We start from the raw sequence: 27,616 nt of genomic DNA on the forward strand, positions 1-27,616 counted from the left end.
AAACACAACTCCAGCTTCCCTGTGAAGACCCCTTGGCCTCCCCTTTGGGTTTTTACAAGCAGCTCTGGTTAGGAGAGGGTTTGGTGACAAAGACAGCAGGGAAAATCCAGGCCCTGAGCACAGAGTGAGCAGGGCACAGCTCATGACCCATTCCTGATGTTCCAGCAGCTCCAGAGGTTGTGCTGCAGAGTTTTTCTGGGCAGAGTGAGGATGTGCCAGCCCTTACCCAGAGTTTGCTGTCCCAGTAGAAGGCTCCCAGCAGTTTGACGATGTGGGGGTGCTGGCAGGTGGCCAGGATCTCGATCTCCACCATGTAATCCTCCAGCTCATCCTCGCTCTTGGTCTCGATGACCTTGGCAGCTGCCAAAGCCCCCGTCTCCTTGTTCTTGGCCTGCGAGGAGAAACCAGGGTAAGTCCAGAGAAAAGGAGGAGCACAGAATTCCTGCTGCTCCAATTCCTGCTGCCCCAACTCCTGCTGGGCTGCACCGGCCCCAGCTGTCACACACACACCAGGGGGAAGCTTGCAGAGGCATTTCTGCTTCCTAAAGCTGCCCACAGCTTCACAGAGTGGCTGAATCCCCCTTCCTCCCTCCAGGCTCCAAAGCCCAAACCACTTCTCATCACAGGGAGATGGAAACTTTTAGGAAAGGAGATGTATCCTGCTGTTTGTAGCATGGGGGAAAAAAAGGAAGCAAGGAAACCTTGAAATATAGAAGTTCTCTGATGATGTCACAGGTGAATTACTGGAAATCCTGAGTATGCAGATAATCCAAGCAAGACCCATCTGAGAGTGCAGCCAGGTGGGGATTGCACTCTGCTCCCAGGGACAGGAGGAGAGGGAATGGCTGCAGTTGGACAGCAGCAGGAATTTCCCCATGGAAAGGGAGCTCAGGCCTTGGCACTGCCCAGGGAGGTTTGGAGTGCCCATCCCTGGAGTGCCCCAGGAAGGGCTGGAGGTGGCACTGAGTGCTCTGGGCAGGGACAGGGTGGGGAATGGGCACAGATCAGACTCAGTAGATGATGTTCAAAGTCTTTCCCAACCTCAGTGGTTCTGTGATTTTGTAAAATTCACAGTCCAGCTGCCCCAGGAGATGTGTCACACGTGGGAGAGGGGTGAGACAGGAGCTGCTGACTCAGGAGCATCCAGACATTCCCAGGAGTTCACTGAGTCAGCAGATCACAGAATTCCCCCAGCTCACCCACTGCTCCCCACTGACACAACTCCAGCTCCCCCCATTCTTCCTTCCATCTCTCCCCAGGGAAACAATTCCCTCTGTGGATGGAATCCCTGGAGGAGCCAGCCAAGCTCTGCTTGTGACCTTTCTTCCCACTCTCCAGTTTACATCTCCGTGTTTGGAAAACCTGCGGGGGAGCTTCCAGGAGGATTAACTCCTGCTGTAAACACCACGAGCCCCTCTGAACAGCTTTGCACACTGTAACCAAGGGACAGGCTGGGGAGGGGAGGAAGCAATAGTGGGAACAGCAGAGGGAGGAAAATGAGGGATCTCCACTGTGTTTTGAAGCTTTGCTGCATTCCAGGAGCTGGCAGGGACAGCAGTGTCCTTACCACAGGGGACAAATCCATTTCCATCTGGGCTGGCTGCCCCAAGGCAGGACAGCAGCTCCCGCTGCTCTCAGGAGGAATTGGGGGTTTCTTTAGCTCAGGTTGGTTGGGTTCTCACCCAGCCAGCACCAGATGCTCTCACACAGGGAGCAGGGCAGGGGGAAAAGCTCAGCCCTTCCAAACGGGAGCGAGAGGTGCCCCAGGGTGTTTGCTCTGCACTCAGGGAGCTGGGGGAGCGCCAGCAGGGGAAGTAAATATTGTGAGAAGAGGTGGGGCTTCCCCTGGAGGTTTGCTTCCCACCGGAGGGGGCCCTGCCAGCTCAGCCCCTGCAGGATGCTGGGGCCCAGCAGGCACCTGGAAAAACCCAGGGGCAGAGCACGGAGCTGGGCTGGGGGTCAGGGTTTGCAAAGCAGGCTGCAAATGTGGGGGGAGTGAGCCCAGCCCAGCCCAGCCCAGCCTCCCTCGCTGTTATCCCTTCATCCCACAAGTGACCTGTGCAACCTGGAGAGGAGCAGCTTTGGGGTGAGCTCAGTGTGGCCTTCCAGTGCCTGAAGCCCCATGGAGAGGGGCTGTTCCTCAGGAATGGGAGTGACAGGAAAAGGGGAAATGGTGTCCCACTGACAGCAGGGCAGGATGGGATTTAGGGAAGGAATTGTTCCCTGTGAGCAGTCCCTGCCCAGCTGGGAGCTCTCCAGCCTGATGCTCAGAGCAGAGCCACTCTGCATTTGTCCCCCACACTGACATTTCCTGGACATTCCTCTGCTCCTGGACATTTCAAGTGTTGGCCCACCCTTCCCCATTTCCTGTCCCTGAGCTCCTGAGGGACCCCGTGAGCTCCAAAGGGAGCACTTCCCATGTCCCACGTGCCCCCAGCTGGCACGGGGAGCTCAAACTTGGGCACCCCAGAGGAAACGAGAGCAGCACCTCCAAGGAGACATCAGCTCAGGACATCACCAGCAACACAGGAGCCAGCAAGCTCTCGTGGGCATGGCACAGGGATGGTGTGGCCACGACCCTGGGACCCAGGGCACGCCCCAGGAGGGTCCAAACTGACCCTCAGCATGGCAGGAGAGGCTGAAATAGGAAGGAGACCTGAGATCACGGGTGAGCAGGAGCTGTTGGAGAATGATCTCCCCTGCAGTGCAGAGAAGACAGAAGGCAGTGGTTACCCCACAGCAGCTCTGGAGGACCAGCACTGGAGCAGGCTGGGCAGTCCATCCCTTCCTGAGGCGTCCACAGCCCCTCTGAGCCCAAACCCCGGCTGTCCTGATCCTGCCACACAGGACAGGGGGAGATGCACAGTGCCTGGCAATCCTGAACTGAGCCCAGCGAGTCTCACCATGAGAGCTTTGAAATTCCAGGATCTTCTGCCCCTTTCCCCACCCTCCCTTTCCCTCCATCTGCTCGTCCCCCAGAGCTACAGCCACGTCCCAGCAGCCTCCCACACTGCAAGATCCCAAAAACTCTTGGATGCCATTTCCATCTTTTAGCTCCTCCACTCCTGCACATTTCAATCCCATGGATAATTTGTCCTTGGGGTGCTAATTAGCACTAAAAAAAAGAATAAAATTGGAGCAGGCAGCTGCCCAGGAGGTGCTGCTGAACTCCAGGGGGGTCATTACAGCCACTCAAACCCCCAAAACCCCTTGGTGGCCACCACCAGCCCCTGAGCAAGCCCACGGTGACAGGTCGGTGCAGGAGCAGGGCTGGAACGTGCATTCCACAAATGTCACATGGAAGTTACTCAGTAAACCACTGCAGGAGCCAGGGCAGGAAAACATGCACAGGATCCTCCTGGAGAGCCCTGGAGCAGAGGGGTGCTGGCCCTGCCACGGCCAAACACCCCGGGAACACCAGGAACAGGGCAGGCTGCTCCTCGGGCACACAGAGGAGGATCAGGGCTGGCTTTATGGGTTTGAGGGGTGCCTGCCCAGGTGACACAAGTGGCTGCGTGGCCTCTTGCCTGTGACTCACCCCGCAGCTATTGTGAAACGCCGAGTGTGACAAACACAGGAACTATTTTAAGCCCTGAAAGAACACATTACAGGAAGGCTGGATGGTTCAGGACGGCCAGTTTCTAGGTGAGGCAGAGGAAAGCCCTGCCTGGACTCTCTCTGGCACAGAAAGGAGAACTGGGAGCTCCCCACTGCTCCATCTCAGCCCCTTTGTAGCCACCATCCCCCCAAGCCACGGGGTCATCCCTTACAGCCTATCAGCACACCAAATTTGGTGTGAGCTCTTCTTCCCCTTCTTGCCAGCCTTGCCCCCGTGCCAGGGGAGCTGATGCTTCACCCATCACCAAATCAGAGCCCCAGGAAGGGCCTGGAGGTCCCAGGGATGCTGAATTTGGGGGTGATAGCTGTGCCTGCCCCACCCCGCTCCTGTCCTGTGTCTCCCAGGGATTACTTAATGATTAATTGCCTCCTGATGAACCTGGCTGGGCTCTCTGCATCAATAAACAAACACAGAACGGCCAGGCTTGAGTCAGGGCTGCTGCTGGTGGTGGATAATCAATGGGAGCTGCAATGGAGGTGCCTGCCCTGCAGGGACAGGCTGGGAAAGCTGGGGCTGCTCAGCCTGAGAGGTGATGAAGCTTTGGGGTGACCTCAGCGTGACCTTCCAGTGCCTGAGGGGCCACAAAAACCATGGAGAGGGGCTGTTCCTCAGGAATGGGAGAGACAGGACAAGGGGGAATGGCGTCCCACTGACAGAGCAAGGCTGGATGGGATTTGGGGAAGGAATTGATCCCTGGGAGGGTGGGCAGGCCCTGGCACAGGTGCCCAGAGAAGTTGAGGCTGCCCCTGGATCCCTGGCAGTGCCCAAGGCCAGGCTGGACAGGGCTTGAAGCAACTCAGGACAGTGGGAGGTGTCCCTGGTGACCTTTAAGGTCCCTTCCATCCCAAACCACTCCATGAAATCCAAGCCCAACAGGCCCCCCAGAACCACTTCAGTCTGTCACCATAAATGAATCCCATTTGGGGTTTTGTTTGGAGCACTGGATGCAGGCCCTGGTGCCACCAAGCAGAGCAGTTGGTGGCACGTGGGCAGGGGACAGCAGCACAGCCCCCACTGCTGCACCAGCCCTGCTGCTCTGGCAGCTGGGGCAACATTTCAGCAAGAGGAAAGGGGAAGTGGCTTGTGAAACACCCCAAAAACCGTTAAAATTAAAACCAACCCAAAACAACAAAACATTAAAAGCAGAAATGCCTCCCTTTGGTTTTACAAACTAAGGGCAGGGAGAGCAGCCCCACCAGAGAGCTCAGCTACAACCACGTTTTCTGATCAAACAAAAGTGTGGCCAAAGCACAGCACAAACTCCTCTCCTGGCCTGAAAAGCTCAGCAGTGGCCCAGCAAAGAGGGAGGCAGAGATGAGAAGGCCACAGAGCAGCTCCACATGATGCCTCAGACCCTGCACCCCAAGAGGCAGAGGCACAGCGGGAGGGTTTGGGGCTGCTGTGCTGTGTCACAGGCACCCACAGAGAGCAGGCAGAGCCCCTGGGCTTGGCGAGACACCTGCACACAAACAGGCAGGGCTGGAGGGAAGGGAAGTCCCAGCATCTTCAGCCTCAAAACTGAAAGCATCAAGCATCCTTCAAGTCACCGGTGCCTGGGAGAGCACGGTGCTCCCAAGTGAGAATTCCTGGCCTGGTCTTCATTCAGACAATTGAAAAACATCGAAAAAATAAATTTAAAGAATAGAGCAGGGGGGAGAAAACCCCAACCAGACAGTTCTGAGTTTCCTAGCAACTTCCTGCCACAAATTGGGTCCACGGAGGGCTGTGGGAGTGGGGCTGGATGGCTGCAACACCCCAGAGCCAAGGAATGGGTCCAGGCTGGTGGTGGCAGGGCTGGCTGGAGCCCTCTCCCACCGGGCTGAAAAGCATCAGCTCAGCAAGGCCCTGGAAGGGGAATAAAGCACTCAGGCCTTCCCTGTCTCCAGGGCTGCCCAGCACTGCTGGCACTTCCCACTGCAGAGGGAATATTGGGGCAGGAGCAGCAGATCCCAGTGCTGAGGAGAACCAGCACCAGCTGGCTCTGCTGGGCACAGGGAACCTCCCCAAACATCACCCAGGTTTTGGCTGGGCAAATAAAGACGGCAGCCCTAGGGACAGGAGCAGGGGCAGGTGAGGAATGTCAGGAGGTTTCCGTGGGAGGAGCAGCCTGGGAGGTGGCACCGAGATGCTTTTCTCCAGCCAGGAGGAGAGGTCAGAGAATTCCAGCAGGAATTCAGAGGTTCCAGCAGGAATTCAGAGGTTCCAGCAGGAATTCAGAGGTTCCAGCAGGAATTCAGAGGTTCCAGCAGGAGCAGAGCCATGGCTCTGCCCCGTGCCAGGGACACGCTGCCCCTTCCAGCCCCACTCCTGGGGGTGGCACAGCCAGACCCTGCTCTGGCAGTGCCACTCATGAGAACCCCACGTCTACAGCACCCCAGGGACAAGGAAAAGAACCTTTTCCCCAAGGAGACTGGATTTTCAGGAGATAAAATGTTTTAAAATATCCCGAGATGTGGAGGGAGGGTTTTTTTTCCGAGCAACAACAACTGCCACGTGCTGGAGGGTGAAAGGCTGGGCTGAGCTCTGCTGCAGGCAGCCCCCACTGTCAGCAGCACTGCCAAGAGCTGGGCTGTGCCACTGAAGTCACTGTCAAAATATTTAGGCCATGGAGAGCTGTCCCTGTCCCCTGTCACACCGAGACAGCCACAGAGCACAGGACTGCGGCAGGGATGGAGCATCCCACGTTTCCAGCAGCTGAAAGTGAAAATCAAGTTTAAGGTTCAGCCAGGTTTAGCATTTTTAAACCTTCCCATTCTTCTTTCCAGAGCAAAAAGATTGCAATGAAACCCTTCAGCTGTTCTAAAGGACAAGTCCATGATTTGAGCCTGCATTTTTTGTGGCCAATCAGCTCAAACTTCCCCTGCTTTTGTTTTCCTTCCGTTTTCTTTTCCAAAGTTAACTTGGCAGATTAACATCTCTCTGTGCCACCCTTTCCAGGAACTGCAGGTTAAATTGTAGAATCACAGAACGAGTTGGAAGAGACCTTAAAGCTCATTTTGCTGCCATGGCAGGGACACCTCCCACTGTCCCAGGCTGTTCCAAGCTCTGTCCAGCCTGGCCTTGGGCACTGCCAGGGATCCAGGGGCAGCCACAGCTGCTCTGGGCACCTGTGCCAGGGCATCCCCTCCTTCCCAGGGAACAATTCCTGCCCAATCTCCCATTTAAATCTGCTCCCTCACGGATCAAACCAAGGGCTGAGCCTGATCCCCCGAGCCAGCCCAGGCCAGGGCGGGTGCTGCAGGTCGGGGTGATGAGCAGAGGGCTCTGCCCGTGCCAGGGACACCCTGGAGCCCCAAAAACGCCCCCGCTGCTGCCGGGCGGCTGCACAGCACCCACCACTCACCTTTCATCACCCACCCCCAGAGCCCTGCGTGCACAGCGCCCACAGCACACCCATAACCCAAATCCGCCTTTTTCGAGCGTGACTTGGGGAAAGAAAGGAGAACAAGGGCACAAAGACCGCGCTGGTGCCTCGCTGCAGCCCCGGGGCTCGGGGTGGGGCTGTGTGAGGGCGATTGGAGGTGGATAAAGCCAATAACCCCTGTCCCATGGCAGTCTGTCCCCACCCTGCCGCAGCCTTATCGCGGAGCGCTGTCCCCATCGGCGGCGCTGGGCAGGGCAGATAGAGCCGCGCTGGAGGCAAAACAATCCCCAGGGAAGGGCAGCGAGGGGGGCACAGCCAGACCCTGCCTGGCACGGAGCTGCCCCCTCCCTTCCCCAGGGAGCTCCTCTTGCTGAGTCTCTTTTCTCTCTGCTCTCAGGCAGAGCCAGGCTGGCAGTGCCAGTGGCTGGGGACACAGCACAGCCACCCTTGGGGACAGCACAGCCACCCCTGGGGACACCCAGCCACCCTTGGGGACACCCAGCCGCAGGGGGCTTGACCTGGCACCCATGAGAACCCCACGTTTACAGGCAGCAGCACCCCAAGGACAAGGAAAAGAACCTTTTCTCCAAGGAACCTGGATTCTCAGGAGAAAAGACATTTAAAATACCACGAAATGTGGAGGGAGGGTTTTTTCTGAGCAGCCAGAGGAGCCCCTGCCAGCGGGGCAGCTCTGCCTGCCCACAGGAGAGCTCGGGCATCCCTCACTGCTGGCACCAGTGCAGCTCCCTGCAAGGGTGCAGCAGCCAATGCCGGGTTTTGCAGCGCTGAGGTGATGCAGGGGCTCCTGCACTGCTGGTTTCACCCTGAGCATCCTCCCTGAGCGCTCAGGGGCCGCCACTGCCACGTGTCCCTCCCGAAGATGCCAGCTCTGAGGTGACAGCACAGATCTGCTGGGTTCATGGGGGTGTCTCGGGTGTTCTTTCCTCTATAACTCTGGTTTTTTTCTAAGGCAACTCAGGAAGGGTCTGAGTGAGGAACTTTTCCAGGCTGGCCACTGATCCCACAATGGGCTCACCCATTTAGTGAGCTTTGGGTGAGGTGGTGACAAAGCTTGGTCACCTGCGGGCTGCCACCACGGCCCCGTTGGACCTCTGGCCTTGCCAAACCCACGGCACTCACAGAACAAGAGCTAGAAAGAAACATTTCCTCCCCACCCCCTCCTGCTTTTCAGCCTCATTACCCTCTGTTCAGCGGGTTCCTCATGCAGGCAGATCCTCTTTTGCTGCAGAAAGACTTTCTACAGAAACAGGGAAACCCCAGTCGTTTCTGCTGCTGCAGGGGTTTAGGTCTGCAATCCAGACTCCACTATAAATTTCATTCTTTTTAATTTATACGTATTGAAATGAAGCCTGTCCTACTTTTGCTAACACTGTGTGAAGCCAGCTCAGCTTTGCTCAGCCCAGGACACAGCTCCAGACAGGATTCCACAGGGCAGGAATACCCCAAATTCCCGAGCCCTCCTTCCCCCTGCTCACACCGGCCTCACAAACCCAAATCCTCCTAAACCCAGCCCATTTTTCCATCTTTCCACAGCTCAGCTTCTCCCAGACCTGACTGTGCAGAGTCCAAAGCCCTGCTCAGGGCTGCCAGAGCTTCCCAAGGGGACACAGCAGATGGCACACGGGGCAGGATGCAGGCACAGCATTCCGTCACCTCCCCGCGCTTCCGGGCGTGGAAAAGGGGCGGAAAAGAGGCAGGAACTGCACTCAAACATCCTGCAAACCCCAGGGCCTGCAAACACTCAGCCTTGCTCCAAGCAACGCCTTCAGGGAGAACATCACACTGACTTTAAGGTCAAGAGAATGATGCAAATTGAATTTTGGGGTACCTCTGTTCTCCTGGAGCACAGCTGGGTTATTCTGCAATTTTTTGGTGGGTTATTCTGCAATTTTTTGGTGGGTTATTCTGCAATTTTTGTAGGTTATTCAGTTGCTTTTTGGCAGCTGAGCAGCCCAAGAGGGCAGACCCCTTCTTTCACATCCCACTTTACACCCATCCCCACACCAGATATAAAAACAACAAAGCAAGACAACAAAAAAATCCTTAGGTGAAGGGAAAATGTGTCTCGGGTTGTTATTAAAAATAAGGATTTATAGCACAGGACCCCCAAATAATTTGTGATTCTTAAATGGACAAACAAACTCTTGGATGAGAATTCAAAATCCAACCACGACCACTTGCCAGATGGAATGGAGAACAGGTGGAGAAGAGATCAAAGCAATGGAGAAGTGAAATGTTGCTAAATACAATAAAATAACCCTTTGATTTCTGGCACGATGCTAAACATCACCCTGCCTAACATGGTTAAAACTCCGCAAAAGCAAAAATTTGCCTGAATATTCGAGTTCCAGAAGGAGAGAACTCCTGGTTGTAAATCCATGGTGTCCACTGGGACATTTTTATTCTCCTTTGGGTGAAAATGGGGACGAAAGGAGCTGAAGATGAGATGTTATTGCTGACATCCTCTACCTACAATAATAAAGTTACTCTGCCAATGGTTGTCTTGGGGTGAGGCTGGGGTTAATACCCAGGACATTCAGATATGACAACAGACTAAAAACAAACCAGCCCCTCTAAAACAGCTTTATCACCTACTTTGGGTACACTAGACATGTTTAAAATAGGAAGTATTTAAATAATTACTCAAGTTTTTCTTCCTCTTGGAGGCCAAAAAAGTTGTTTTACAATGTTTATCCGGTCCCTGTCACCGCTGGAGAAACCTGAGCAAACAAAAGCAAGGAATCCTCCAGGAGTGAGTGCTGCTACCCCCAAATGTGTTCCCAATTTGGGGTACACATTTGGGAATGTGAGGAGAATGGCAATGGAATTTCTACTGCTGCTGCTTTCAGAAGGATAAACGGAAAAGGGATCTAAATATGATTTTTAGAAACTGTGTTTTATTAGAAGATAGGATCCTTCACTATAAAGTTTCACTCAATGGGTATTTAGCACTCTGTTTTTTAGAGTTGCTGTCAAATAGAGATGAGAAATAAGCACCAAATCCCTCTGTCCCGACCTGCACTCACCTGCCTCCCTTCCCCGCCTATTTATTCCTCATTTTTCCCAGGGAATACCCTCTCAAACGATCTAAGGAGGCCATCGAAGCCCGGCAGGCGCTTCCAGCCCATTCCAAACCGCGCCTGGGAGTGCCCGGGAGCCTCCCGCAGCCCCCACGGGGCATCTCGGAGCGGGCACCGCGGGAACGCCGCCGCTTCGGAGCGCAAAGTCCGGGGAAACTTTGGTCCTTGGAGCCCCAAACCGCGAGGTTAAACATTCACAGCGCCGGAGCCGGCGGCTCTCCGAGTCTCCTGCCGGCAACAACCGCGGGGATACAAATCCCACGTCGCCCCCGGAGAGTCAAGAAAACTTGGGACACATCCCTGGGAGTGCCGGCTTCCAGGAAACCTCCCTCCATTCATTGCACTGGCGGGCTGGGCAGGAGCGCCCGGGGCTCCTACAAAAGCATCGCTCTGAAAACGGAGGATTTAGGGCGGAAAAAAAGCCAAAAAACCCCACCACACCAACGAAACACTAAGCAAAACAAAGAAAAAAAAAAAAGTAAAAAAAGGCAAGGAAAAAAAAAAAGAGAGAGGGAAAAAATGAGGTTTTCTCCCTGCTTTCCCCGGCCCGGAGCGCTGCGCTCCCCGGCCCGGCTCAGCCGCCGTGCCCGCCCGGCTCTCCCGGCTAACGGGACCCGGAGCCGCTCCCGGCCCGGCCCGGGCACGGCCGCTGCTGCCGGAGCCCCCCAGCACCGAGCACCCACCTTGTAGACTTTGCCGAAGGCTCCGTCCCCCAGCTCGCCCACCACCTCCCACACCTCGCCGGGGTCCAGGTCGCGGCGGACGTGCTCGTATTCCTTGGAGCGGCGCTTCTCGAAGGCGGAGAGGCGCAGGATGCGGCGGAAATTGGCGAAAGCCATCCCGGAGAGCAGCCCCGGGAGCCGCGGAGCCGCCGCCCGCTCCGGCCCCGGGAGGAAGGAGCCGCTGCGCGCCCGGGGAGCGGCGAGGCGGGACCGGCACCGGGGCCGCCTCCGGCCGCGCACATGGAGCGGGAGCCGCTCCACCTGCTGGGCCGGGCTGGGCTGCCCGGGACAGAGCCATTGGCCGCCCGCATCCTCCGCCCGCCCGGCCGGCACCGCCCCGCACGGCCCGGCCCGGCCCGGGGATGGCACAGCACAGACAGGGCACGGTCTGGGGATGGCACAGACAGGGCACGGTTCGGGCACGGCACCGCCCCGCACGGCTCAGCTCGATCTGGGGATGGCACAGACAGGGCGCGGTCCGGGTAGGGCACGGCTCAGACAGGGCACGGCCCGCCCAGACTGGCACGGCTCATCCCGGGCACGGTTCAGCCTGGGCACGGCTCTGCCCTGGCACGGTCCGGTCTGGTTACGGCCCGGCACTGCCCGGCTGGGTCAAGGTCCGCCCCGACACGGCTCAGGCCGGGTGTGCTCTGCCCCGCCGTCTTGGCACGGTTCAGCCTGGGTACGGCCCGGCTCGGCTCGGCTCAGCCGGGCACAGCCCGGCCCCGTTCTGCCCGTCCCGGCGCACCGGGCCCAGCCCGGCCAGAGGGCCCTGATCCCGAACCGAACCCCGGCCCAGGCGGGCGGGGAGGGAGCGACGCTCCCGCAGCATCCCCGGCGCTGTGCCCGGTCCCTCGTCCCGCCCTGCCCTGGCGGCCGAGCCGCGTCCCCGCTGCCCTCCCGGCAGGACAGAAGGACAGAGCTGATTTGGAGCGGGCATCGCGGGGAGCCCGCGGTGGTTCCGCCCGCGGTCCGGTCCGGTCCGGTCCGGGCGGTCCCGTTCCCCCGGTGGCCGCTCGCAGCCCCGGGCCCGGCTGCCATCCCGCAGGGAATGGGGACATCTAGGGGACCCCCCCGGCGGTGCAGCCCGCGGGACCGCCCGGCCCCGCACCCCGGACACCCGCGGGGTTCGGCCCCAGATCCGCCTCCCACCACGCAGGAACGGCGCGGGGGATTTGAGGGATAATTCCAGCAAAACCGGCACAGGCTCCCCCTTCCAGAATAGCTGATCATAGCCATGTCTCAGGAGTTTCCTGACACGTAATTCCCTAAAACATTGGGATGTTTGTCATCCTTCCCCATCCTTGCTGTTAAAAACAACAACAACAACAACAACAACAACAACAAAAAAAACAACCCAACAACAAAAACCACAACCACAAAAAAAACCCAACAAAAAACCCAACAAAAACCAAACAAACAAAAAACAAAAAACCCCACCCCCCCCCCAAAAAAAAACCCCAAAAACCAACAAAACAATACAAAACCAAAAAAACCCCAAACCCTCCCCCCCAAAAAAAACCCCAAAAAACCACCGGCAGAATATTTCCAGCTCCTGGATGTTGATTGAAAGCATCACCTGAGCAGCAAATGCTCCTAAAAACGAGATTGGCATTAAGGCTCTGAAATACTCTGACGTTTTGGGAAGGGACACACAGGACTCTGCATCACCTGGGGTTTGAAACCAGGCATCAGTGACATGACAAATATTGCTCTTCAGATGTTCCAACAGCAGCACTGTGTAATATTAATTAGCCAGCAGCTTGGTTAATTCAGGGGTTGGCAATCCCCCAGCAAGGTTTCAGGCCCAGCTCTGCGTCCTCCCTGCTGCTCTGGGAGGTGACAATGGCCTGGCTGCTCCTGAGGGCTGTGAGGCCAAGGGGAACAAATATTTGGGGGTCCTGTGCTATAAATCCTTAGTTTAGGTAATAACCAGAGACAAAATTTCCCTTCACTTAAGGTTTTTTTGTTGTTGTTGTTTTGTTTTGGTTTTTTTTTTGTTTTCAGGGGCAGTTTGACTGAAATTCTGGAGCTGGTTCAGTTCTTCCTCTGCACTGCACTGGAGGAGATGAAAAAGGACTGAAGATTATTTTATAAGTGACACCTTCAAAAGAAAAATGTGAGGTTTTTCTAGTGTTTCTGGTTTGTTGGAAAAGTTTTTTTTTTTTCCTCCAGTGGTGGGGTGGAAAAGAAGATGGGAGGAGAGGAGAGGAAGGGAAGACAGGCAGACAGCAATGAGCACCTTCACATTGCAGAAATCACACGTGGCTCTCTCATAAATCACCTTATTAATGCTGTCCATGAATTCTGAGCAGCATCTCGTGTCTGTTCCGGGCTGTTAATTGCCTGTGCAGCCTGACTGGGAGCAGTGGGCATTTCAAATGAAATAAATCCTGCTAATTATGGCTCTCAGCTTTGTGCAGGCAGTGCCTGAGAGCTCCCTGCTCTCCTCAGGGGAAGTTTTATTGCTTTCCCTGCGATGGGACCGACCTGAGTAAGGATCAGATCCTGCTGCTCTTCCACCCTCTGGGCTGGGAGAGGGGTGGTAAAGCCAGGATTACCCCTAAAGCTCAGCTTTGATGTTGGGCATGACCTGCAGCTCTGCTCTGGAGCAGGAGCCTGGCCCAGGATCAACACTGGAGGTGTCCCCTGTGGGATTTGGGGAGGAAGGGGGGAAACCAGCCATGGACATGGCAAGGATGGGAAAGGAACTCTCAAAGGAGGACCTGGAGCTGCTGGAGAGAGGAATGCAGGATGCTCAAAGGGATGGAGCAGCTCTGCTGGGAGAGCTGGGATTGTTCACCTGGAGAGGAGAAGCTTTGGGGTGAGCTCAGGGTGGCCTTACCTGAGGGAGCTGCAGGAAAGATGAGACTTTCCAAGAGCCTGCAGGGACAGGATACTGGGAATGGCTTCCCCCTGCCAGAAAGTAGATTTAGATGGGATATTGGGAAGGAATTGTTCCTTGTGAGGGTGGGGATGCCCTGGCACAGCTGTGGCTGCCCCTGGATCCCTGGCAGTGTCCCAGCCAGGCTGGATGGGCTGGGAGCAGCCTGGGGCAGTGGAAGGTGTCCCTGCCATGGCAGGGGATGGAGTGGGGTGAGCTTTGGAGTCTTTTCCATCCCGTGGCTCTCTGGCAGCAGCTCTGGGGCCTGGCTGGGGTGGGTCTCTCTCCCAGCACATCCCAACCCCGCAGCAGCAGCAGCTGTGCGGCTGCAGGGCAGGAAGCAGCAGGGTCCTGGCATTTCCTGCGGCTGGGAGAGGCGGGGTGCCCTTCACTGTCTGCCTGTGAGCTCTGCTCGGGGCTCCACGGCTCTCTCCAGCAGGAATTCAGTGCCCAGGGGCTGTTCCCGAACCCTGCTGCCCTGAGCAGAGCATCACCAGGAGTGGAGGGACATCACCCCCCTGCTCCTCCTTGCTGCTGCCAGCTCCCAGGTCACTGTTTGTGCGGATAATTCTCCTCCTGGCCCACCAAAATCTCCTCGGTGATTTGTTGGAGGTGGCTCAGCCCCGCAGGGATCGCAGCTCCTGCCCTGCGTGGTTTGGCAGCACAGGGAGGTACCGACCCCGCATCCTCTGGGCAGTCCTGAGGCCCTCCCAGCATTTCCTGAAATGAGGCTTTTCAGCCCCAAATCGTGTTGGTGCTGCCCGTTCTGGTTGAAAGGCCCCTTCAGCAGAGGCTCCCCCCGCCCTCCCAGCCCAGATGTTGGGAATCTCTGCAACATCTGCACCGCATCCCGCCGGGCAGGGCAGCAGCGAGGGCAGGGAGGCGCTCCGGGAGCCGGGAACTCGGGAGGAGCCCCGGGCAATCACTGGAACCGATTCCTCCCGAGCCAGGAAACTCTCCTGGAAAAGGGGATCCAGCCTGGGTTTGGGGTCTTGCTCTGGAATAACCCCCGGTGGGCAGGGCAGCCTTGTGAGGTGGGATCTACCTCCTCTCCAAAATTAACACTGAGCTGCGGCGAATCCGAAATGTTTGCGGTGTCCTGCTTGGACAAAAAGCAACACAAATAAAACAGGAGGAAGGGAGGGATCGTGGGGAGCCTCCCAGCTCCCAGGGGAATCCCGGGAATCCTGCACCAGGAGCAGCCTCGCATCCCTGACCCCGCGGGCTCAGCTGCCACAGCAGCGATTTCCAAAGGGAATAAATCCCCGAACTGCTGCCCAGCAATGCCAGGGCTGTGTGAGGAGCTCCAGCCCCGCAGCATCCCCAGCTCTGACGCTGCTGTCACCCCCTGTCCCTGCTCCTCCCAGTGCTGCCAGACTGGTGGGACTGGGCCAAACTGGGCTCTCTCCAAGGCTGGGTCACTGCCAGGGGCAGCTCCTGCTCCACACCCCCCTAAATCCCTGCCGGGGTTCTTTAAACACTGGGGGATGTTTAAAGCAGGATTTATTCTCTTCTTCTGCAGCTCCACGAAGGGTCTGAACCACACACACCAGGAGTCCGTGGCCAGTGGCCACAAGAGCACAGGTTACAGGGGTTTTAAAGCTTTATTAGCCAATAATCTACTGCCACACAGATTGTTTTTACCTTCACACCAATAGCTAATGTCCTGCCACAATGAGGACAATTTTATCCAGTCCTAGAGTGTATAGAACTACATCTTAAAACTTCTTACTACCTCTGTAACTACTTCTGTATCTCAACTTTAAAACCTTAAAACTCTCCACTACCTAGATATGTTTCTTTATGTTTAGATATGTTTAGATATGTTTCTTTATGTTTAGATATGTTTAGGTATGTTTACATATGTTTCTTTATGTTTAGATATGTTTCTGTCTAAACTACAAACGCACATTTTTTCTTATGGTCTCTAAATTTGGAGCCTTTTCCAAGGTCTCAGGTGGGGTCCTGTATTCTCTGCTGGTTTTGGGTCTGCACAAGGTTTTGAGAATTTTCTGTCCCTGGATTTCCCAATCCTATAGTGACACACAATCCTACAGAACTACACCTTAAAACTTCTTACTACCTTTGTAACCACTTCTGTATTTTTAAAACCTTAAAACTCTCCACTACCTGGCTTAATGTGTTTCTATCTAACTACAAACCCACATTTTCGCTTATGGTCTCTAAATTTGGAGCCTTTTCCAAGGTCTCAGGTGGAGCCCTGTGTTCTCTGCTGGGTTTGGTTTTTTTCTCCTTCCATGCACGAGGTTTTGAGAATTTTCTGTGCCTGGATTTCCCACACCAGCCCAAGAACAGGAAATGCCACGGGCTTCATTAACGAGCCCACCTAATTAAGGCCACGTGGGGAGAAGGCAAGAGAGGCGGTTTTGTCTCTTTTGCTCAATCCTGGCTGTTCACCCCATGGATTTATTCCACCTCTCAGAAAACACCCTGCAAAGGCTGGAGATTCCCCAAGGAAGGGAGGATGGCTGCAGCATGAGGGAATCATTAAATTAAAAAATTCCAGCCCCAAGGGTGGAAAATGTCCCTGCCCATGGAAAAAGTTTGGAGCAAGAGGCTCCTCAAGGTCCCCTCCAACCCAAAACATCCCATTTTATGCCTGCATACGAGGCTTTGCACCTTGGATTTTATGAATATCTACTAAAAGGGGAATGTGGATAAATTAAAGACACTGTATATACACACTCCCGTATAAAATGAATTTTAAAATTATGTATTTTTACATCTATAAAGGGAAAATTGCCAGGAAAATCACACCCTTGTTTGTTTGTAACTCACACCCCAAATTCTACAGTGAAATTACCCTAATTTCTTGAATTTTATTTAAAAAAATAGAAATATTTAACTGTGGCCTACAAAGAATTATTCCTACTCCTCTGATAGCTCTGGTAGTTAATCAAGACTATAAAAGTGCTGCCCTGAATTAAGACAAAGTGTCAGGGAATGTAATTACAGGACAATTACCCAGATCCATTATTTTTGTTCAGCAAGGAGCTGATCCCCAGAGCCAGGCACATCTCCAGGCCCTGCATTCTCCACAGATTTCACACCTTGTCTGCAAGATAAAACATTGTCACACACCCAAATTCACACTAAAACGTGTCCCTTAGGGGTATCAGAGCTAATGGAGAAACTGGAGCCCCACTGAAGAAATTTAAGGAGGAAAAAGAACATTGAGTGCATTTCTTAAGGCGTGGCAAGCCCAGGATTTTTTTTTTTTTTAATGGAGGGGGAAAAAAGTTCATTTTTTTTGTTTGTTTTGTAATAAATACAGGAAATTTGCCCAGTTTCCACTGGGAATTCAGGGTGGTTTGCTCTCAGCAGTAAAAGATCTTCCCCAGGATAAGAAATAATTTATCAGGCTGGAGACAACCTGTGAGGTGTTAATAAGGTACCAGATAAAAACCCATAAAGCAGCTTGGAAGTTACCTGGTGTTCAAAGCAGGATAAAATTGGAATTTTGGAGTTTTTCCCTGACCAGGGAGGGGAAAAATATTCAAATTTAATATTAAAATATTAAATATCAAAAACCAATATTTGATTTTAGAAGTGTTCCTAAAAGTTAGAGGGGGAAAAACAAGCCCCATCCCTGGAATCCTCTGGAATCCCACCCTGGGTGATCCTGGGGCAACCCCAAAGGCAGCAGCAGATCCCAAGGGATGGGAACGCCAATCCCACAGCACAAACCAAAACAGCACACCGGGAGTTTTACCATAAAAATGAAGGTATTTATTCAAGAAGTACAAATTTGATGGTACCAGCCATCTTTGAAAGCCATTCCCATGAGGCAGAGAGGACACAGAGCCGAGGCCCTTGCTCAGGGCACACGGGAGCAGAGTGCCACCAAGTGTCACCAAGTGTCACCAAGTGTCACCAAGTGTCACTGGGTGTCACCAGGTGTCACCACCGCAGTCCTGGCCAGCGTTGCTCAAATCCACCTCTTTTGAAACATTCCCTGGACTTGAGAGGCACAAAACGGGGTTTTAAGCCAAGACCAGTTTGTTGTTTTAATAAAGCCACCAGCTCCAATTTCTCTTGTTTGCCCTAAACTGTCTCCAGCCTTTGGAGCGGGTTCCGATTTCCTGACGGAAAGGAAAAAAAAAAAGGGATCTGGGAATGAGCAGGTGCAGGATTTTCTGGAGCTCAAGATGAACGAGAGAGAGGTTTTAAGGCAGGAGTCAGGATGTGAAGTTGTCTCTTTGCCCCATGGCTCTGACTGAGTGGTCTTCAAGTGGAAAATGTACAAACGCAGAGTTCCTCTGGACCGAGCATGGCCCTGCATGGAGCGTCGAGTTTTCCATGGAAAATCCAGCAGACACGGTGGTCAAAAGTCTCCAAGTCCACTTTAAGAAGCCTTTTGGTTAAAATATCTCATTTTCCAGCTGCCTGCCTGGTGTAGGCTCAGTGAAGTGTCTCCCTGGGGAAGGAGAGCTCCAACTCCGTCCCTGCGGAGGATCCGACGGCACCGGGAGAGGAGAGGAGAGGAGAGGCACCTGCAGGACACAGCAATCCCAAAGAACTCCCGGGAAGGGAGATCCTGGAGCAGGTTTGTGCATCCAGACCACAGAGGGAACAGCAGGACATTCATCATTTGGGGAGGAAACACCAGCGTGGTGCTGGGAGCTGCAGCTCCGAGGCTTCCCAGGGAAGCTGCAGCGTGGACAAAGCTCATCCCCACGGCCAAGGCAGGGTTGTTTCTTTTTTTAAACACCTTTCTCAAGCACCTCTCATCCCACTCCAGAAAAGTCTGAGCTGTCCCAGAGCTTCCAGCCACAATCCAGGAGGGGTTTGATTACAGGGAAGGGTGAAAAAAAAAATTAAAAATAAAAAAGCCCCTTTTTCTAACAGAGACTACTTTCATTTCAAAGTAACAGGATCTGAGCAGCACAGGGAAAAAGCCAAAAAAAGAAAAATTCCTTTTTTTTTTTTTAATGTAAACATTCTCTGCATAAGGTGCAGGGTCTCAGATGTCTGTACAGGAACATGGAAAAGTTTGGGAAAGAGAGCTCCAGAGCCAGAAATGCAGCTGCCCCTTCCACTTCTGAAGCATCACAGACATGGAGAAACGTTCAGCATTCACTTTGTCAACACCTACACAGCAAAAATGCTTCCAGAACTCCATGGCTAAAAGCATCCCACCATTGTAACAAAGAGTATTTTTGCGTTTTTAATACTTTCAAAAAAAAAAAAAAAAAGATTTTACATTATTTACTAGCAATGGATATATATGCAGAAGCACATCACACTACAGCAATATTTTATCAAGTCATCATTGACCTTCACCAAACATTATGCACAGTTGCTCCAAAGATTCCCTCTTTCCTCTCCTCCCCAAACTTTCTGTGGAAGGCAAAGAAAAGCTGGGCTGGGTCGGTTGCTCCTGGGCTGAGGAGTTTTTGGTGTTGTTACACCCCAAATTTAAGGTGTCTATTAAAAACCCATCTTATCACACCACCAGCTCACACCAATTCATTTTCCAGAGTATTCCCCAGCTCCAGAGAAGTGAAGGCTTTCAGGAAATGGATCCCAGGCTGTGTTTAGTGTAGGGGACCCCAAAAACTGCCCTGCACCAAGGCAGGCAGGGACATGTGGGGACATTTGGGGGGCTCTGAAGGAGCAGCTGTCACCGGGGTGGGGAAGGAGACCCTGAGCACTGCCCCAAAGGGACCTGCAGCACACCTGGGGCTTTCCTGGGGCTCCCTGGCAGCCTCAGGTGTTTGTGCCTCGCTGCCCTTCAGGCTGTTCAGGAGGGTGACACTCGTCAGGTCCTCACTTCTGCCTCGGGCAGGACGAGAGAGAGTGGAAAAATCTGAGCTGTGTCAAACAGAGCTGGCACTGACAGGGTAAGAAAAGGTTCTGCTGGCATCAGTCCCCAGCCAGAGCTGAGCAGGAATGGCACAGAGGGCTGAGGGGGGCACTGAGAAAGCCCAAACTGTTCCTCCCCACTTGTGCTGTGTGCGTTCCGATCCCCTAAATCATTTACAGCCCAGGGCCTGAGGGTGGGGACAGCACCCAGGGGCCAAAACCAGCCAGGACACACTGCCAGCACCCTCCTGCTGCAATCCTGGGGTGCTCTATCCTCCCCTGGGGTTCTCTACCCTTTCCAGGGCTTCTCCATCCTCTCCAGGGCTTCTCCATCCTCCCCTGGAGCTCTCCATCCTCTCCAGGGGTTCCCCATCCTCCCCTGGGGTTCTCTATCCTGCCCTGGGGCTCTCCATCCTCCCCAGGGATTCTCCATCCTCTCCTGAGGTTCTCCATCCTCCCCTGGGATTCTCCATCCTCCCCTGGAGCTCTCCATCCTTTCCAGGGGTTCTCCATCCTCCCCTGGAGCTCTCCATCCTCTCCAGGGGTTCTCCATCCTCTCCTGAGGTTCTCCATCCTCCCCTGGAGCTCTCCATCCTCCCCTGGAGCTCTCCATCCTCTCCTGAGGTTCTCCATCCTCTCCAGGCGTTCTCTATCCTGCCCTGGGGTTCTCCATCCTCCCCTGGAGCTCTCCATCCTTTCCAGGGGTTCTCCATCCTCTCCTGGGTCTCTCCATCCTCTCCAAGGTTTCTCCATCCTCCCCAGGGATTCTCTATGCTCTCCAGGGGTTCTCCATCCTCTCCTGTGTCTCTCCATCCTCCCCTGGAGCTCTCCATCCTCTCCAGGGGTTCTCCATCCTCTCCTGAGCACCCCCAGGCCCCAAGGCAGAGCCCCTGCTCAGTGCCCCTTTCAGCCACGCCCTGCACTCAAATAAATTTCCCCCCCTCTGCCCCAAAACTCATCCCACGGCCCCAACCTTCCCCCCTGCCCTGGAATCTGCACCAAACCCCACTTCCAGGGCAAACTCAATCCTTTGAGACACAAATGTTCTCTGTCATGCCACAATTTCCAGTTCTCTACGTGGCCCCGTCAGCCACGTGCCTTTACAGCTTGTTACTGATATTTTTAACAGATATTTTGAAATCTGAAGTTCTTTCCTCACAGAAATCTTGTAAAACTGTGTTTCTGCAGAGTGTGTGCTCAGTGCTGCTGTCACTTTACACAGAGAGGGTCAAAGTCTTCACTGTCACCTCTAAAAGCGTTTCACCATTGAATTCTTGCAGGTTTTGATGTGTGATTAAGGAGGGGGAGGCTGTTCCAGAGAATTTTCATGAACAAAGTCTCTGTTCTACTCAGAACCCACTCACAACACGGCCTTCAGAGCATCACCTTTTCTCCCTGCCACAAAAGCAATTAATGTAAAACATGATCATCTGGAACAGAGTCACAAAACTGAGCTTTTTCCAGCCCAGAGGGGGGAGAGGGGAGGGAGGAGCAACCCCAGCCCCCACCTCCCAAAACCAGCACCTGGTGACAAATTGCCTGAATGAAAATAGAATAAAAATAATTAAAAAAAAAATCCTACAAAAATAAAAAAGTGGTGTTTTAGTGTTCACAGCTCCAGGTTTGCTCCTCCTTAACCCACCAGAATTTCCCCCCTTTCCAGGAGGGCCTGCAGGGAAATGACACCATAAAGAGCATTTATCCAGACATTTAAATTATGCCTTATAAGATATAGAAGTGTCTTCCTGGCATGAACCCCTCCTTTGCCCACGGAAAACCCAGGAGAGATTTTTGATTTGTTTATGTAGCAAATATTTCCCCCTCCCCTGGAATGCAAAAGATTTGGCTGCAAAAAACCTCAAGTACAGTAAATCAAATTTGCTTTTAAAAAAACCTCCATGATAGAAAGCTTGTTCTAGGTTAGTATTGATCAGCTCACTTTCACCTTTAAAAATAAAGGAAAAAAGGAAGAAAAAAGAAAAGCAAAGCAAGTCACTTTGGTGATTATGAGAACAGGGAACTCATTTTCCTTCCTACAGCTCTGCCACTGCATTTCAGGCATCCGGTACCCAGTGGGGCCAGTGGAGCTGTCAGAAACCCCCAGGTTTGATACAAAATGAGGACCAAAAAGAAGCTAAAGTTGGGTGGGGTGGAGTGGGAAATGCAAAGAAAACGTGGCTCTGTTTCCCATCCATCAATGAAATTCTGCTTCCACCTGCTGGGATGTCCCTGATCACCCTGACTCTGGTGCAAGAACTCCCTCAGGGCTTCTGAGTGCCAGAAATTTGATTTCTGTGGAATTACTGAAGGAGCAGAAGTTTAAAATTGTCAAGGGAATGCTCCAGTTTTGCTTAACTCACAGAGGGAAGACAGAAACCAGGAAAAAGAAAATCTGCTGTTCCCATATTAAGAGCACATTTGACTTTGGAAGAAGTGACTTCAGTGATGGCTGCAACCCCAAGCAAACAGAAATGATGATTCAGAGAGCAGGGCTTGATCTCCACGGAAGGCAGGGGTGCAGAGCAGCCACAGGGACACGGCAGAACAAACTGGATCCACACCAGGGCTTGTCACCTGCTGAGGGCCCCTGTTACATTCTGAGGGGAAAGCAGGGGCTGGGGGGGCCCAGGGCCACGCTCTGGGCTGCTGAGGACACCTCCAGCTGTCCTGGAGAGCCACCACAGCCCCAGGGACACCACTGGTGGCTTCCAGTGACACCCCAAAGCTGGCAGCTGTGTGCTGCTGCATCCTCATCCCTCCAGGGAGCCATGGGCAGCTGCAATCCCATTTCCCATGCTCTGTGCCCTGCAGGAAGGCATGGGGAGCTGCAATTCATGATTCCCATGCTCTGTGCCCTGCAGGGAGCCATGGGGAGCTGCAATCCATGATCTCCAATGCTCTGTGCCCTGCAGGGAGCCATGGGGAGCTGCAATCCATGATCTCCAATGCTCTGTGCCCTGCAGGGAGCCATGGGGAGCTGCAATCCCATTTCCCATGCTCTGTGCCCTGCAGGGAGGCACGGGGAGCTGCAATCCCATTTCCCATGCTCTGTGCCCTGCAGGGACGCATGGGGAGCTGCAATCCATCCCCTCCAATGCTCTGTGCCCTGCAGGGAGCCATGGGGAGCTGCAATCCATGATCTCCATGCTCTGTGCCCTGCAGGGAGCCATGGGGAGCTGCAATCCATGATCTCCATGCTCTGTGCCCTGCAGGGACGCATGGGGAGCTGCAGTCCTGGCACCTGGAGGAGCTGCAGTCCCCTGGCCCGGGGCTGCTGTGGGGCACAGGGCTGCACTCCCAGCACAGCTCTCCCTGTTTTAGCTGGGCACAGCCTCTCTGTGGCCTGAGGGACAGCAGGGACAGCAGGCACAGGGGCAGGGGCTGAGGCTGAGGAGTGCTGCAGCAGGTCAATGCAGCACAGAGCAGAGCAGGCAGCGCTGGGCTCTTCCTGCCTGGGGCTGCACTGCCACCTTGGAATGTACAACTGCCCGGCCTGAGCATCACCAGGAGCTGCCAGAGAGCAAAGCCCAGCCCAGCTCCACTGCCCAGGGCTGGCTGTGCCTCACAGAGCCCGGGGGATCCCTGTGAGCGGCTCCTTCCCGCAGGAGCTCTGTGTGCTGCTGATGTGAGCTGCATCCATCGGGTCACTTGGAGGTTGGTTTTTAAATAAAAGTGCTCTCTGTTGCTCCGGCCTCATGGATCAGGACAGCACTGGCAGTTTCAGGACCATGACATATCTGTGTGAAGTGAGCAATCTCTTCCCTCCCTCCTTGCCCTTCCCCTCCTTTGCCCTTGCCCCGTTCCTCTCGTCGTGTTCCGTACGAGACCAGGCAAGCCCCAGAGGCCGGGTGACATTTGTGACGTTTTTGCAGATCTCCATCACAGATGGAATTTTTTGCTGGTCACTCCTTGCAGGCCCATCCACGAGAGCAGGACAACCCCCCAAAAAAACCAACCCAGAAGGAGAGGGCAGCGAGAGCCAACCCCGGAGAGGACCCAGGGCGCTCAGTCAGTTTTCCACCGGGGTGGGGTTCGCCAAGGGCTGGCTCACGATGACTTGCACCACGTAGTCCTTTGGGATTTTCAGCTCCTCCAGTTTCATTTTATCAGCCAGGGGCCTCCCGGAGAAGAACCAGCGCTGGCTGCCCGGCTCCACGCCCTCGGCGGCGTGCAGCCTCCGCTTCATGTGGAACACGGTGTCCATGCTGCGCACCTGCAGCCGCAGGTCCTTGCCCGTGGACAGGCGCAGGCGCAGCTGGCACTCGTGCCCCGAGTTGGGAGGGGGCTCGGGGATGTCCAGAGTCTCCAGGTCCCCCTTCTCCTCGATCATGTTGATGGGGGGTGCCAGGCAGTAGACGGGCAGCTGGTAGCGGTTGCCCAGCTCATCGTAGCACTCCGTGAGAGCACCTGGAGAGAGAGGAGCAGGGACAGTGAGCAGGGATTCCTGGATTCACACCCTGGGGAGATTTTGCCTCTGCTGTTCAACCACCCCAGAGGTGAGGCTGGAATTCAGGCTTTAAAAGCATTAAAAACGGGAATGTTTTGAAGTTAATTGATTTGCCAGCAACAAAAAACTTTGTTTTGTGATGATTATGAGGGTATTTCGCTATTTGGAATTTCACTGTTTTCACAGTGAAAGGGAAATGCTAAAAAGGACTGCTCAAAATGCTGCTTCCACCCCTAAGCAGTTCAGAGTTTGGACTTATCCTCCTGCAGGACCAACAATTTAAGAGATCTCAATGACAGGGAGGTCAGCTTCTGCAGGAGTTATTCAGGCCACACTCACCTGAAAACACCAAAAGTGTAAAGGACCAGACAAGAATCATCAATGCCCCACCTTGTCTGCATACACAAACCTGGGGCTGAGATAAAAGCACCCCCTAGAAATCAAACCCCTCCTTTCCCTCCAGGTAAACCAGGATAAGCTCCCAAAGCAGGGAGGAGGGATGGGGATGTGCTCCCCTGTGTCATTTTGAGGGGGGATCTTTCAGCAGCAGCGTGGCCGAGGTGCAGGACAAGTGTGCACCCAGCAAATGCCACTTTGGACCAGTTCCTGCTGCTGTGAAAAGGCAGGAGAGCGCCGTGAAAGGAGGAATTTGTGACTGCTCACACATCCCCAAATTGCTGGAACGCCTTCCACAGGCCTGGTGTGTCAGTGAGCACTGCCAGGACAAACAAACACGGCCACCCAAGGCTGCAGCTCCATCACCACCACAGCAGCAACCCCAGCACGGATTCTGCATTCCCACAGCATCCCTGACCCCCGCGGTCAAAGCTCTGCAGTGCCAGGAGGGAATTTTGTCTCCCCAAACTCCCTTGGGATAATCTGGATAACCTGGGTGCTCAGGAATTCCCCCATGTGCTGAAGTATCAAATACAGGCTGAGTTTTTCACAGTGTAACTTTATAAAAGAGATTTTTACTTTATAAAATAGGTGTCAAGTATTATCCTAGGAAAGCAGCAGCACATTTTCTGTGCTGTTTTAAGAATTAAAGGCAAAGAGGGCTGAAAGCAGAGCCTGGGAAACTGAGGACGCTGCATCCCCAATCCCAGCAGGAATCCCAAATCCCTGGGGTTAAACCCCCTCTCCCCTGTCGGAATTTGTCTGAATTTACCTGCAGAACCAATCTCCACATTTCTGCCCCCAGCGGGGCACAGTCACCTGCCAAATACCCATCCTTGTGGAGCTGGGAATGTTTGAAGAGGAGCCAAATCCTTCAGCTACAGAATATTGAAAACCTCTTTGAATCTGTCCTGCACACAACACTGAAGTGCTCCTTGTTAGAAACTAAGGGGGTTTTTATTTGGAGGTTTTTTTTTATCATGCTGACACTGAGTAGTCTTAAACTTTGCTGTTTGAGCAGCAAAATTACCACAATATAAAATTGTAACTCAGGGATATGTGGTGTCACCCAGCCCAGTGTGACAGCAGCATCTTCTGCTGGAAACCTTTTGGACAGAAATCCTCTTTTTTTTAAGGATAATTCGTGTTTGTCAAAACACACAGAGGAAATCAATCAAAAGGTCAATGTTTTAGGCTTTCTCTTTGTACAGGTAGCACCAAGGCATCTGTGCCCTAAGAGTTATGAGAGAACCAAACAAAAAAAGGAAATAAAATTAAATAATTACATCAATCCATTACAGTGTTTTACCATTAAGGAATTTCAGAGCAAACCAACTTTTATCAAAGCTGTGTTGGACCCAAACCCTTTTATGGTTGTCATTTACAGACCCAAGGCTGAAGTTCCCACACTTCAGTTTTGTTTTACAACATCCATTTCACTCCTCATCTATTTCCTCAATGTCCCGGGACTAAATTCCAGACATAGAAACAAGTTTGCTGCTAAAAACAAGCCAAAATGCAAACCTCAGCAGCCTTTCAATGTAGCTAAAGCAGCTAAAATTTCTTCCAAAGCCACTTCTCTTAAAAAGAATGCCTCAGCTGTAGAAGAGCACCTCCAAGAGTTAATTTTAAATAACACGGGGGGAGCTTGCTGAGGAATTTCCTCATCATTTATCTGGTTGCCCAGCTGAACTAACATGGAGGTCAAAGCTGATGCTATAAACACTGGATTCCTTAATCATCATCAGATAAGCAATATTAAAACAAATCCTCTCAAACAGCAGCTAACTTGGAGGTCTGCAGCTAAAGAAAATATATATATAAATAGAAAAAGACACAGCAGCAGAAAGCTCCTGCCAATAAAACCCCACAGTCCCATCCCAGACTGAGAAATTGTTTATAAAAAATTATTAATGGAGGAACAGGTTATTGCAAACCTCACCAGGAATCCCATCTTCATTCACCCTGGTGAAAATATCCCCCAACTTCCCAAGATGGGAACACATCCTGACACTGCTGTTCTAACTGGGAATTCCAGGAAATCAAACATCCCAACCTTCTTAACATTGCTAACTGGAAATCTCAGGAAATCAAACATCCCAACCTTCCTGACACAGCTGTTCTAACTGGAAATCCCAGGAAATCAAAGCTCCCAACCTTCCCAACACTGCTGTTCTAACTGGGAATCCCAGGAAATCAAAGATTCCAACCAGAGAACACTTCCTAACATTGCTGTTCTAACTGGGAATCCCAGGAAATCAAAGATCCCAACCTTCCCAACACTGCTATTCTAACTGGAAATCCCAGGAAATCAAACATCCCAACCTCCCTCACTTTGCTGTTCTAACTGGAACTCAGTTTCTGGTCCTGCCTGCAGGACACAGCAGCTTGGACCACACTTAGCTGGAAGGGGCACTAAAAGAACACCAAGTTTTTATGAGCAAGTGGAGAACAGGAGAGGGTTTTTAGGTTTTTCTGTTCCTCAGGCAAGCAGGGTCCTCCCAGCACGGGGAGGATGCAGGAAAAGGCAGCACAGAGATGCTCAGAGCTGCAGAACAACCACCCCACATCCCAGCTGAGCCCAATTCCCTTCCCTGCTCCCCTTTCCCTCCCCAAACCACAGCAGGTTCAGCTGCCAAAGCCTGGAGGATTTGGGTTCTCACCGCTGGATCACCCAGAGAAACCCCTGGATGGGGCAGATTCCGGGAGGAAAGCAGCAGGAAGGAAGGAAGGGTGGCAGACAAGAAGATAAAATGCAAAAAAAACCAACAGCAGATGGGATTATTTTAATATTTCAGAACGAACACCGGCTTGGAGAGTGAGGAGTTCTGGAAGGAGCTACAAGGCAGAGATTCTTGCTGGTTGTTATCCAGGTAGGAGACAGCTTGAGAATTTCAGAGGGAAAAATAAACAGATGTGATCATCAAGCATAAGGAACAGGAACATTTTGAAGTTATTGCCTTGCCAGCCACAAAAAAACCCCTTTGTTTTATGAAGATTACGAGGATATTTCACTGGATTGGGAAGGGGAAATGCTAAAAAGGACTGGTTAAAATGCTGCTTCCACCCCTGAGCAGTTCAGAGTTTGGACTGACTTATCCTCCTGCAGGACCAGAAATTTAAGAGATCTCGATGACAGGAAGGTCAACGTTTGCAGGAGTTATTGAGCCAGGCAAATATGGCCACACTCACCTGAAAACACAAAGGTTTTAATGCACTTGAAATGGCATTTTGGCATTTCCTTCAGCTGCACACCA

General features: G+C 53.1%; 2 protein-coding genes across 3 annotated transcripts in view; both read right to left on the reverse strand.

The window, feature by feature from the left end:
- Positions 1 to 11,141, reverse strand: part of STK10 (serine/threonine kinase 10) — a 40,512-nt gene extending 29,371 nt beyond the window's left edge. The window contains exons 1-2 of the mRNA XM_063413326.1: positions 10,768 to 11,141; positions 227 to 391 (exon numbers count right to left, since the gene is read on the reverse strand). Of these exons, the coding sequence (XP_063269396.1) occupies positions 227 to 391; positions 10,768 to 10,923 (321 nt within the window). The 5' untranslated portion in view covers positions 10,924 to 11,141. The remainder of the gene's footprint in view (positions 1 to 226; positions 392 to 10,767) is intronic.
- An 11,506-nt stretch (positions 11,142 to 22,647) lies between these two features.
- UBTD2 (ubiquitin domain containing 2) overlaps positions 22,648 to 27,616 on the reverse strand; it is a 39,862-nt gene continuing 34,893 nt past the window's right edge. Inside the window, exon 3 of one of the 2 annotated variants that reach the window (XM_063413434.1) lies at positions 22,648 to 23,923. In XM_063413434.1, the coding sequence (XP_063269504.1) occupies positions 23,526 to 23,923 (398 nt within the window). In that variant the 3' untranslated portion in view covers positions 22,648 to 23,525. The remainder of the gene's footprint in view (positions 23,924 to 27,616) is intronic. The other variant, XM_063413435.1, reaches the window with a different exon arrangement.

Source organism: Prinia subflava, chromosome 16, assembly GCF_021018805.1.
Source record: "Prinia subflava isolate CZ2003 ecotype Zambia chromosome 16, Cam_Psub_1.2, whole genome shotgun sequence".
Taxonomy (NCBI): domain Eukaryota; kingdom Metazoa; phylum Chordata; class Aves; order Passeriformes; family Cisticolidae; genus Prinia; species Prinia subflava.